Source organism: Hippopotamus amphibius, chromosome 15 (assembly GCF_030028045.1).
Source record: "Hippopotamus amphibius kiboko isolate mHipAmp2 chromosome 15, mHipAmp2.hap2, whole genome shotgun sequence".
NCBI classification, from domain to species: Eukaryota; Metazoa; Chordata; class Mammalia; order Artiodactyla; family Hippopotamidae; genus Hippopotamus; species Hippopotamus amphibius.
In genome coordinates this window covers 37,250,450-37,263,731 of record NC_080200.1, presented here as the reverse complement: position 1 = coordinate 37,263,731, position 13,282 = coordinate 37,250,450, and the positions used below count along the sequence as shown (strand labels likewise).

Below are 13,282 nucleotides of genomic sequence, written 5' to 3'. Positions count from 1 at the left end.
TCAGTAAACATGAAACGCTCCAATTTGTTATTAAATAAATGTAGATTAAGACAATACAATACCACTTGTTAGCAACCAAATTAGCGAAGAAATTAAAAATGATGACGGGGCGGAGTCAAGATGGCGTGAGAAGATTCAGAGATTGCATCTCCCCACAACTAGATCGGTTGCCAGAGCCTGGTGGGGGACCTGAGGCCCAAGGAGACCAGAGGAACTCCGGAGCAGCTGGGGAGGACCAGGGGGAAGGGGAAGCCAGATGGGACTAGTGCCCCTGGGTGGTGGCTGGGTGAGGGGGGAGGTTCCCGCCTGGAGAGACCCTTGGGGTCTGGGGGGATTGGGAGGCCGCATCTGGGTTTCTCTCGCCCAGGTGGCCAGGAGGTCTGCTGTGCTCCCGGGACTGGGAGCCTGCTGGGCTCGCCAGAGGGGTCCTCCATCCTCCAAGGCCCCCTCCGGGCTGCCTTGGTCCTGGGGGTGTGGGAGGGAAGGAGGAGGGGCGAGCAGGTGGACAGGTGGACTGGTGGGGGTGGGGGCTTTGAGATCGTGGGTCGGGTAGGCAAGAGGGCGTTTCACCTGCCCTCTTGGCCAGGGAGGCCGACTGCGCTCCCAGGCCTGATACTTCACTCCCTGGGCCCCCTCCAGCTCATGGGTCCTGGAGGTATGGGGGGGAGGGGGACTGGGGGAGGGAGAGAGGCAGACAGTGGCGGTGGGAAGGGATTTCTCCTGGTCGGAAGAATTGGGGAGGTGCCGCGGGTATTTCTTCTGGGCGGGTCCTCCACCTTCCAAGGGCTTGTCCTGGCCATTGGTCCTAGGGGTACAGGAGGGAAGCGGTGGGGGGAGAAGAAGAGAGGCTGAAGCGGGGAGGGACCCTCTGGGATCAGAGGATCAGGGGAAGAGCCGAAGGCATTTCCGCTGCCCACTGGCCCAGGAAGCCTGCAGAGCTCCTGGACCTGGTCTCCAACTCTCCAGGGTCCCCTCCCAGATGTGTTGGTCCTGGGAGCGTAGGAGTGTGGCAGGGGAAGAGGAAGAGAGGAAGACCAGTGGTGGGACATTCCAGGATCAGAGGACCAGGGGAGGTGTGGAGGGCCTTTCCTCTGCCCACTCGGGCCCGGTGGGCCTGCTAGGCTCCTGAGTCTGGTCCCTTGGTCTCGTAGAGAGAGAGGGAGGAGAGGGGAAGAGGAAGAGAGGCAGACAGTGGTGGGGGGGACCTTGCAGGACTGGAGGGTGAGGGGAGATGCTGCAGGAAATATCCCTATCAACTTGGCACTGGGAGGCCTGTTGTGCCCTCACGCCTGGTCTTTCGTCCTCCAGGGCCCCTCTAGGTCTCACTGGTCCTAGGGGAGTAGGAGGAAACCAGGGGAGAAGAGGAGAGGCAGGCAGGGGAGGGGGCCTTCTGGGATTGGAGGATCAAGGGAAGCAGGGAAGGTATTTCCCATGCGCACTAGCCCTGGGAAGCCTGCTAGGCTCATGGACCTGGTCTTTCACACTTCAGGGCCCCCTCCAGCTGCTTGGGACCTAGGAGAGTGTGGTGGGGGAAGAGGAAGAGAGGTGGACAGGGACCCTACAAGACTGGGAGATCTGGAGAAGTGCTGCAGGCACTTCCCTAGCCCAGTGGGCCCTAGGAAGCCTGTTGGGCATCAGAGTCTGGTCTCCTGCCTTCCAGTTCCCCTCCAGCTATGAGGGTCCTAGGGGAATAGGAGGGAGGGGATGGGGAAGAAGAGAACCCAAGGGGGAGGGACCCTCTGAGATCAGAGGATTGCGGGAGGTGCCTAGCATCTCTCCCACCAACTCAGGCCCAGGGAGCCTGCTGGGTACCTGGGCCTCGTCCTTTGACCCCAGAACCAGAGGCATTCCTGGACGCCTCTGCCTTGTTGGGCCTAAGCCCCATTCCCCACCACTCCCAGGGCCTTTTCTAAGCGTAGGCGCTGCCCACTGCCTAACCCTGCTCCCCCCCTACCCCGTCTAAGCCCTGCCCCCACAGCCAGGGCCTTTTCTGGCTTTTTTTTTCTTTTTTCCTTTTTTATATTTTATTTTTCCCACCTCCTCACTTTGGCTATTACAGTTGTTTTACCTTCCAGTTGCTCCATCTATTTTTTAAAATTTTTTTCTATCATATCTGTTAGTTTCCTATTCTTATTATATTTTTTATCTTGCTATTGTTCTGCTGTTCTTCTACTTTTTTTTTTTTTTTTCATTTTCCTGCTCCACATGGCTTGTGGGATCTTGATTCACAAGCCCGGGGTCAGGCCTGAGCTCCTAGGTGGTATCTCTGATTCCAAAATATTGGACTAACAGGGAAACCCAGTCCCCAGGGAATGTTCGTAAGACTGAGTCCTCCCAGAGGTTCTCACCTCAACACCAAGGCCCAGCTATACTCAACAGCCTACAAACTCCAGTGCTTGAAACCTCAGGCCAAACACCCAGTGGGACAGGAACACAATCCCACTCATCCAAAGGAGGGGGGAAATGAGATGACAAAAAAATATGTCACAGATGAAGGAACAAGGTAAAAATACACAAGATCAAATAAATGAAGAGGAAATAGGAAATCTGCCTGAAAAAGATTCAGAGTAATGATAGTAAAGATGATCCAAAATCTCGATAAAAATAGAGAAAATACAAGAAACAGTTAATAAGGCCTTAGAAGAACTAAAGGGCAAACAAACAGTAATGAACAACAAAATAACCAAAATTAAAAATACTCTAGATGGTATAAACAGCAGAATAACTGAGGCAGAAAAAAGAGTAAGTGATTTGGAAGATACAATGGGGAAAATAACTGCCACAGAGCAGGAAAAAGAAAAAAAAATAAAAAGAATGGAAGACAGTCTCAGAGACCTTGGTGACAACATTAAGTGCACCAACATTCGAATCATAGGCATCCCAGAAGAAGAAGAAAAAAAGAAAGGGTCTGAGAAAATATTTGAAGAGGTTATAGTGGAAAACTTCCCCAACATGGGAAAGGAAATAATCAAGTACAAGAAGTGCAGAGAGTCCCACACAGAATAAACCCAAGGAGAAATACACCAAGGCACATATTACTAGAACTAATGAAAATTAAACACAAAGAAAAAATATTAAAAGCAGCAAGAGAAAAGCAACAAATAACATATAAGGGAAAACCCATCAGGATAACAGCTGACCTTTCTACAGAAACTCTGCAGGCCAGAAGGGAGTGGCAGGATATACTGAAAGTCCTGAAAGAGAAGAATCTACAGGCAAGAATATTGTACCCAGCAAGAATCTTATTAAGATTCAATGGGAAATCAGAAGCTTTATAGACAAGCAAAAGTTAAGAGAATTCAGCACCACCAAACAAGCCTTACAAGAATTGCTAAAGGAACTTTTCTAGGCAGAAGACACAAGAGAAGGAAAAGACCTATAAAACAAATCCAAAACAATTAAGAAAATGGTAATAGGAACATACATGTCAATTATCACCATAAATATAAATGGATTAAATGCTCCAACCAAAAGACACAGACTGCCTGAATGGATACAAAAACAAGACCCTTACATATGCTGTCTACAAGAAACCCACTTCAGACCAAGGGACACATATAGACTGAAAGTAAGGGGATGGAAAAAGATATTCCATGCAAATGGAAGTCAAAAGAAAGTTGGAGTAGCAATACTCATATCAGACAAATTAGACTTTAATGTACAGACTATTACAAGAGACAAGGAAGGACACTACCTACTCATCAAGGGATCTATCCAAGAAGAAGATATAACAATTGTAAATATCTATGTCCCCAACATAGGAGCACCTCAATACATAAGGCAAATGTTAACAGCCATAAAAGGGGAAATAGACAGTAACACAATAATAGTGGGAGACTTGAACACCCCACTTACATCAGTGGACAGATCATCCAAACAGAAAATATATAAGGACACACAAGCTTTCAATGACACATTAGACCATCTCAACTTATTTCATATTTATAGGACATTCCATCCAAAAGCTACAGAATACACTTTCTTCTCAAGTGTACACAGAACATTCTCCAGGATAGATCACTTCTTGGGTCACAAATCAAGCCTTGGTGAATTCAAGAAAATTGAAATCAATCAAGCATCTTCTCTGATCACAATGCTATTAGGCTAGATATCAATTACCTGAAAAAACTGTAAAAAATACAAACACATGGAGGCTAAACAATACGCTATTAAACAACCAAGAAATCACTGAAGAATCAAAGAGGAAATCAAAAAATACCTAGAAACAAATGACAATGAAAACACAACAACCCAAAACCTATGGGATGCAGCAAAAGCAGTTCCAAGAGGGAAGTTTATAGCAATACAGTCCTACCTTAAGAAACAAGAAAAATATCGAATAAACAACCTAAACTTACACCTAAAACAATTAGAGAAAGAAGAACAAAAAAACCCCAAAGTGAGCAGGAGGAAAGAAATCATAAAAATCAGATCAGAAATAAATGAAAAAGAAATGAAGGAAACAATAGCAAAGATCAATAAAACTAAAAGCTGGTTCTTTGAGAAGATAAACAAAATTGATAAACCATTAGCCAGACTCATCAGGAAAAAAAGGGAGAAGATGCAAATCAACAGAATTAGAAATGAAAAAGGAGAAGTAACAATTGACACTGCAGAAATACAAAAGATCATGAGAGACTACTACAAGAAATTATATGCCAACAAATTGGATAACCTGGAAGAAATGAATAAATTCTTAGAAAAGTACAATCTTCCAAGACTGAACCAGGAAGAAATAGAAAATATGAACAGACCAATCACAAGTACAGAAATTGAAGCTGTGATTAAAAATCTCCCAACAAACAAAAGCCTAGGCCCAGATGCCTTCACAGGCGAATTCTATCAAACATTTAGGAAGAGCTAGCACCTACCCTTCTCAAACTCTTCTAAAATATAGCAGAAGGAGGAACATTCCCAATCTCATTCTATGAGGCCACCATCACCCTGATACCAAAACCAGGCAAAGATGTCACAAAAAAAGGACATTAAAGGCCAATATCACTGATGAATATAGATGTAAAAATCCTGAACAGAATCCTAGCTAACAGAATCCAACAGCACATTAAAAAGATCATACACCATGATCAAGTGGGATTTACCCCTGGAATGCAAGGATTCTTCAATACATGCAAATCAATCAATGTGATACATCATATTAACAAATTGAAGGAGAAAAACCATATGATCATCTCAATAGATGCAGAAAAAGCTTTTGACAAAATTCAACATCCATTTATGATAAAAACTCTCCAGAAAATGGGCATAGAAGGAAGTTACCTCAACATGATAAAAGCCATATGTGACAAACCAACAGCCAACATCATTCTAAATGGTGAAAAACTGAATGCATTCCCTCTAAGGACAGGAACAAGACAAGGGTGCCCACTCTCACCACTATTATTCAACATAGTTTTGGAAGTGTTAACCACAGCAATCAGAGAAGAAAATGAAATAAAAGGAATCCAAATTGGAAAAGAAGAAGTAAAATTGTCACTCTTTGCATATGACATGATATTATACATAGAAAACCCTAAAGATTTTACCGGAAAACTGCTGGCACTAATTGATAAATTTAGTAAAGTAGCAGTATACAAAATTAATGCACAGAAATCTCTTGCATTCCTATACACTAACAACGAAAGTACAGAAAGAGAAATTAAGGAAACTCTCCCATTTACCATTGCAACAAAAAGGGTAAAATACCTAGGAATACATCTGCCTAAAGAGGCAAAAGACCTGTATGCAGAAATCTATAAGACACTGATTAAAGAAATCAAAGATGATACAAACAGATGGAGAGACATACCATTTAATTGGAAGAATCAACATTATGAAAATGACTGTACTACCCAAAGTAATTTACAGATTCAATGCAATCCCGATCAAATTACCAAGCAGCCTATTTCACAGAACTAGACCAAGAAATTTTACTATTTGTATGGAAATGCAAAAGACCCCGAATAGCCAAAGCAATCTTGAGAAGGAAAGGTGGAGTTGGTGGAATTAGGCTTCCTGACTTCAAACCATACTACAAGGCTACAGTGATGAAGACAGCATGGTACTGGCACAAAAATAGAAAGGTAGATCAATGGAACAGAATAGAAAACCCAGAGGTAAACCCACTCACATATGGGCAGCTTATCTTTGACAAAGGAGGCAAGAATATACAATGGAAAAAAGACAGCCTCTTCAATAAGTGGTGCTGGGAAAACTGGACAGCAACATGTCGAACAATGAAATTAGAACACTTCTTAACACCATACACAAAAATAAACTCAAAATGGATTAAAGACCTAAATGTAAGGCCAGACACTATAAAACTCCTAGAGGAAAACCTAGTTAGAACACTCTATGACATACATCAAAGCAACATCCTTTTTGACCCACCTCCTAGAATCATGGAAATAAAATCAAGAATAAACAAATGGGATCTCATGAAACTTAAAAGCTTTTGCACAGAGAAAGAAACCGTAAACAAGACAAGAAGGCAACCCTCAGAATGGGAGAAAATACTTGCCAATGAAGCAACAGACAAAGGATTAATCTCCAAAATATATAAGCAGCTCATGCAGCTTAATACCAAAAAAGCAAATAACCCAATCCACAAATGGGCAGAAGACCTAAATAGACATTTCTCCAAAGAAGACATGCAGATGGCTCACAAACACATGAAAAGATGCTCAACATCACTAATCATTAGAGAAATGCAAGTCAAAGCCACAATGAGGTATCACCTCACACCGATCAGAATGGCCATCATCACAAAATCTAGAAACAATAATTGGTGGAGAGGGTGTGGAGAAAAGGGAAGCCTTCTGCACTGTTGGTGGGAATGTAACCTGGTACAGCCACTATGGAAAACAGTTTGGAGGTTCCTGAAAAAACTAAAAATAGAACTACCATATGACCCAGCAATCCCACTCCTGGGCATATATCCAGAGCAAACCATAATCCCAAAAGAAACAGGTACCATAATGTTCATTGCAGCACTATTTACAATAGCCAGGACATGGAAGCAACCTAAATGCCCATCAACAGATGAATGGATAAAGAAGATGTGGCACATATATACAATGGAATATTACTCAGCCATAAAAAGGAATGAAATTGAGCTATATGTAATGAGGAGGATAGACATAGAGACTGTCATACAGAGTGAAGTAAGCCAGAAAGAGAAAAACAAATACCATATGCTAACTCACATACATGGAATCTAAAAAAAAATGGTACTGATGAACCCAGTGACAGGACAAGAATAAGGATGCAGATGTAGAGAATGGACTTGAGGACACGGGGTGGGGGCAGCAAGGGGAAGCTGGGACAAAGTGAGAGAGTATCATAGACATATATACACTACCAACTGTATAATAGATAGCTAGTAGGAAGTTGCTACTTAACAAAGGGAGATCAACTCAATGATGGGTGATGCTTCAGAGGGCTGGGACAGGGAGGGCGGGAGGGAGTCGTGGGAAGGAAGGGATATGCGGATAATATGTATAAATACAGCTGATTCACTTTAGTGTACCTCAAAATCTGGTACAAGAGTGTAAAGCAATTATAGCCCAATAAAGAGCTTACAAAAAATGATGACACTGTTAGGGAAAGGTGAAATTGGTTCTGTCATAGGGGAGTAAACATCAGTACCAGCAGGGACAGCTCTATTGAAAGTGTTAAATGTGTTGCTACACCCTGAACAATCTTCTCATCCTTATTGTGTGGCTGGCTGTTTGAAAAACTCAGCTTCCTGAGGTATAATTTATGCACAAGAAGCTGCATCGATTTAAAGTGTGCAAGCAAATGAATTTCACACTCATGAAATCACCACTACAGTCAATACAGAACATTCTTATCATCCCCCAGTTTTTCCTTATGCTTCTTTGCAGTTCATCTCTTCCTCTACCCTGGCCCAGGGTGACCACTGATTTGCTTTCTGTCATTTGAGATTAGTTCGCAAGTGCTACAGGTGTCCTGTCCACTTGAGGATAGCCATTAGCAACATGTGGCTATTGAACACGAGTTGCAGCTGGTTTGCTTTAAAATATGCTGTAATTGTAAAACACACTGAATTTTGGCGATTTAGGATGAATATCATGTAAATTATCTTATTACTTCTTTATTTTAAATACATGTTGAAATAAAATACTGAATATATTAGACTAAAATAATTATTAAAATTAACTTGTTTTCTTCTTACCCATTTAAAAGTGGCTACTAGAAAAATTTAAATGACATATGTGACTTGTATTATACTTATTTCTACTTGACAATACTGTTCTGGAGCTTGGTTAATTCTTAATTCATTGTCAAGATTTATTTGTACTTTCTTTAAACCTCCTTCGTCTTTGTAAGCATGGCAACTTGTGCCTTCCCTTATTTTGCTTCTTCTTGAATTTTAGAGAAATTATGTGGATGTGTTTTGCATTTATTTCCCTTAGTTGACTAAAACGCCTTCAGAGCAAGGCTATATTTTGTTCAACATTGTCCTTTTAGAACCTAGCTTAATGTCTGATACATGGATGCAACTCAATAATATTTATTGAACCAAATTGTCAACTTCTACCCTCAGAAGATCAGAGAACACTTTTTGCACGAGGATGTTCACCGAAGTATTACTTACAGTTTTTAAAAACAAGAAATAATTAAATGTAGCAATAGGATATTGACTAATAATTATACGTAATAATCTGAGGCATATCTATGCATCAAGATATTAGGCAGCCATTAAAAATTATATTTGTTACCTCAACATAATAAAGGCCATATATGAAAAGCCTACAGCTAACATCATGCTCAATGGTGAAAGACTGAAAACCTTCCCTCTAAGATCAGGAAGAAGACAAAGATGCCACTTCTATTGAACGTAATACTGCAGGTCCCAGCCAGAGCAATTAGATAAGCAAAATAAAGGCATCCAGATTGGAAAGGTAAAGTAAAATTACCTCTGTTTGCAGATGACATGATCTTATTCATAAAGAATCCTAAAAAATCTACAAAAAATATTAAAACTAATAAATTTATCAAAGTTGCAGAATATAAAATCAACACACAAAAATCAGTTGCTTTTTTATACACTTAAACAATGAACCATCGAAGAAGAAATGAACAATTCCGTTTACAAGGGCATCAAAAGGAATAAAATACTTAAAAATAACCTTAACCAAGAAAATGAAAGACTTGTACACTGAAAACCACAAAATCTTGCTGAAGGAAATTAAAGAAGACACAAATAAAAGCAAAGACATTCCATGTTCATGGATTTGAGTACTTATTATTGTTAAGATGGCCATACAAAGCAGTCTACAGATTTAATGCAATCCCTATCAGAATACCAATGACACTTTTTGCAGACATAGAAAAATCCATCCTAAAATTCACATGGAATCTCAAGGGACTCCAAGTAGCCAAAACAATCCTGAAAAAGAACAAAATTGGAGATCTCATAATTCCTGGTTTCAAAACTTATTAGAAAACCACAGTAATCAAAACAGTATAGTAGTACTGGCATAGACAGACATACAGACCAATGGAATACCATAGAGAGCCCAGAAATAAACTCCAGTATATATGGTCAAATGATTTCCAGCAAGGGTTCCAAGACCATTCAGAAGGGAATGATATTGGATTTGGCAATGATTTCTTGGATAGGACACTAAAAGCACAGACAATGAAAGTACAAGTATACAAATGGGCCTACATCAAAATCAAAAACTTCTGTGCATCGAGAACATAACTGATAGAGTAAAATTACAACCTATGGAATGAGAGAAAATATTTGCAAATCATATATCTGATAAAGGATTAATATCCTTATATAGAATAGAGAGAATATAAAATATATAAAGGTCTCCTACAACTCAACAACAACAAAAAAGAGAGACCAAAAAAAATGGACAAAGGACTGAATAGACATTTTTCCAAAGAAGATATACGGATAGGCAATAAGCCTATGAAGATATGCTCAAAGTCGTTAATCATTAGGGAAAAGCAACTCAAAGACACAATTAGATACCACCTCACATCCGTTCGGACGGGTACTATAAAAACAGACAAACAGAAAATAACAAAGCGACGGCAAGGATATGGAAAAATTAGAACCCTTGTGCACTGTTGGTGGGAATGTAAAGTAGTGCCACTGCTATAGAAAACAGTATGGTGGCTCCTCAAAAGATGAAAACTAGGCTTGCCATGTGATCCAACACGCCAACTTATGGGTATATGCCCCAAATAATTAAAAGCAGGTCTGGAAGAAATATTTGTGTACCTCTCTTCATAGCAGCATTATTTACAAAATGTGAAACCATCCATCAGATGGATGGAGCAACCAAATATGGTATACACATAAAGAGGAATATTGTTCAGCCTTAAAAAGAAATGAAATTCTGATACATGCTACAACATGAATGGACCTTGAGGACATGATCCTAATGCAAATGAGCCAGGCATCAAAAGACAAATATTGTATGATGCCAGTTACGTGAGTTACCTAAAGTTTAAAATTCACAGAGACAGAAAGTAGGATGGTAGTCACCCAGGCTGGTGGAAGGAGGGAATGAAGAGTTGTTTAATTGGTATAGAGCTTCAGTTTTGCAAGATGAAAAGTGTCCTGGAGATTGGTTGCACAACAGTATAAAAGCACTTAACACTACCGAACTGTACACTTAAAAACGGCTAAGATGATAAACATGTATATTTTACCACAATCAAAAATAAAAAATTTCATAAAAAATGAGTCATGTTTGTGAAGAATTGGTAATAACATGAGAATATGTAAGATGAGGTGAGAAAAAACAGGATAAAAAATCATACGCAGAGTAGAATCTCAACTCTGTAATCAACATGGGAGACTAGAAATAGACGTGAAGGAAATATACCAAGATGTTGATAATAGGGGGAGGATTGGGATGATTTTTATTATTTTAAAAACTTTCTATAGTTTCCAAGTTTTGACAGTGAACTTCTATTTCTTTTACTGCAGGGGGAAATTATCATTTTAAAAATGTGCTTAAAGTTATTGCCTTCTTCAGGCTTATTGCTGCTAACGAAACTAGGATATGATTAAGGCGTTCATAAGTTTTTAATGGGAAGATTAAAATTTGCCTACAGGTTAAGATAAATTATTTTTGCACAGAAATTTCAGTCCTCATATATCAATATATCTGACTTTTATAAGCAGCTCCGCTAGTCCCTGTCAGTCATCAAATGATCAGGCTCTCAGTCAATTCTATCTCTCTGGAAAGAGAAAAAGCCCCCATTTGAAATAAGCTATTGATGAACTGTGTTCACTTTTGGGAGTGTGCACTCCAGTCTGCACTGACTGATGTCAGTTAATCAGAAGGAAGATATGGGGGAGGAAATATTTTTTCAATGAGAACAAACAAAAAATCCTCTACCTGAGGTATCTGATGGCGATTAAAGCTTTCCAACGAACAGGGCTAGCCAAGGAATCCAGGGGCTCATCCCTGATGAAGTCCTGCAACACAGACAAGGAGGTGAACTGTCTCAGGAAGGACCAGGGGAGTTTCTAGGCACAATGAGATGGAAACCTCATTGGACCGTTGGGTGCCCTCAGGCAGAAATATGGCAAAGGTCTATTCCTCGGGACTGGCAAGTTTTACCCATTAAAAAAAAAAGACAGCCTGCATTCTTGGTAATGAACTCCTCAGGGTCTTACTCATGTCCTTCCTGTACACTCACCAGCATGTAACCCAGCAGCACCTCCTTGTAGGAAAACTTGAATTTCTCATCCTCAGCATCTTGGACAGCAATGCCAATCTCTGTGATACTTCTTGTAAAACTCATTTGCAGATCCATGTCCTAAAGCAAAATGACTCACAATGCAAACCAGGGTCTTAGGCACCAGTTCTACAAATGATTGACCCAGGTTGAAATATGTGCCCAGACAAGAGTGACACTCTGCTCCTTTTGCCATCTCCACCTTAGTCTCAGATTCAAGTTGCAGGGAAGTTGAGAAACTAAGGTCATTCTCTGACCCCAGGCCCTACTATAGACTGAGGTTTCTCTAGAGCAGTGGCTTTCAAATATTTTTGATCAAAAATCAAAATAGGAAAGAGTTTCCAATTCTACCCAGTATTTACATTCACAATATATACATATAAAATACATAACTGAAATAAAAGTTTTGTGAGCCTTATTACTATATGCAGTGAGCTATTCTATTTCTCTTTTATTTTATTTCATTACAAAACATTTGCAGGTTGTGATCTGTTAGATATGTTAAATTGATGTCACGATCTATTGGCGGTTCACCACTCACAGTTCTAAGAACACTATTCTAGTTTACAGCCTAACTTCCAAACCACCTAGAACCAGATACAGCTCCTTGTTCTGTCTTAAGTTAGGCTCAGGGATTCTGGCTTCAGAATTGGAATAATTAGTTATATTTTGGGATCCTTTCTTGTGGAATCAAATCAAGAGAGCATTTATCCTTACTGTACTTCCAGGGAGCATAATTTGTATCCAAATATACTCAAATGAAGGTATTTAGATATATCAAATATGTTGCATACCTTGTTCATCACAGCCATGCCCAGAACCTGAAAAAAACCAAAGGCAAAAGCAGATACTAGAGCAGCAGTTACAGTTCCCTCATCCCAACAAAATGACCCACCCATCAACCTGAAGGCCAACAGTGAAGCAGGATGCTGAGTCTTTCCAAGTGGTGGGGGCTCTTACTTCCCTCCCCCAGTTTCAAAGGGGCAACCCTCTACATTGGTAGATTCTTTGTCCTGGGTGAATCGTGACTAAGCTACAGAAAGCAGCGTAAAGATGTCAAGGCTTTGGGCTTCAGGCCTCTCATTTTAAAGAGGCTCTATCAGACTTTGGTAAGAAAAAGGATACTAAGGCTCTCGGCAGAAAGAGCAGTGAAAAGTTATACAGTGAAAGTTAATAGGGCAGCTGATTTTGGAACTGAGATACAGTCAGTTCTGCAACAACGCCTGTGTTGAAAATGCAAATTTATTCAATGAAGTTGATATACAAGGGAGTACTTTTAGCATATACTGAATTTTGAGTTTGCTTATGTGCAGTTTTGTCCAGGAGAGCAAAAATGTGCAACAGCTGAACTGAGCCTCATAGGAAGACTCTTACACAAACCTTGAACATTCGTCAGCTGCCTCCGTTTACTGTGTGTGATGAGCTGCTCTCATCCAAAACTGGCATTACAGCTTCCGTCAGATTTCAGATAACCCTCCATCATTTCATAACAAGTCATAAATTGCACAGTTGACTTCAGGTGTTTTTCAAGGAAAACTGCCATCATTTT

At 40.4% G+C, this 13,282-nt stretch overlaps 1 protein-coding gene across 1 annotated transcript in view; it reads right to left on the bottom strand.

Moving 5' to 3' along the window:
- MROH2B (maestro heat like repeat family member 2B) overlaps nucleotides 1–13,282 on the bottom strand; it is a 67,464-nt gene that overhangs the window by 20,714 nt on the left and 33,468 nt on the right. The window contains exons 22-24 of the mRNA XM_057708456.1: nucleotides 12,528–12,554; nucleotides 11,695–11,814; nucleotides 11,391–11,470 (exon numbers count right to left, since the gene is read on the bottom strand). Coding sequence (XP_057564439.1) covers nucleotides 11,391–11,470; nucleotides 11,695–11,814; nucleotides 12,528–12,554 — 227 coding nt within the window. The remainder of the gene's footprint in view (nucleotides 1–11,390; nucleotides 11,471–11,694; nucleotides 11,815–12,527; nucleotides 12,555–13,282) is intronic.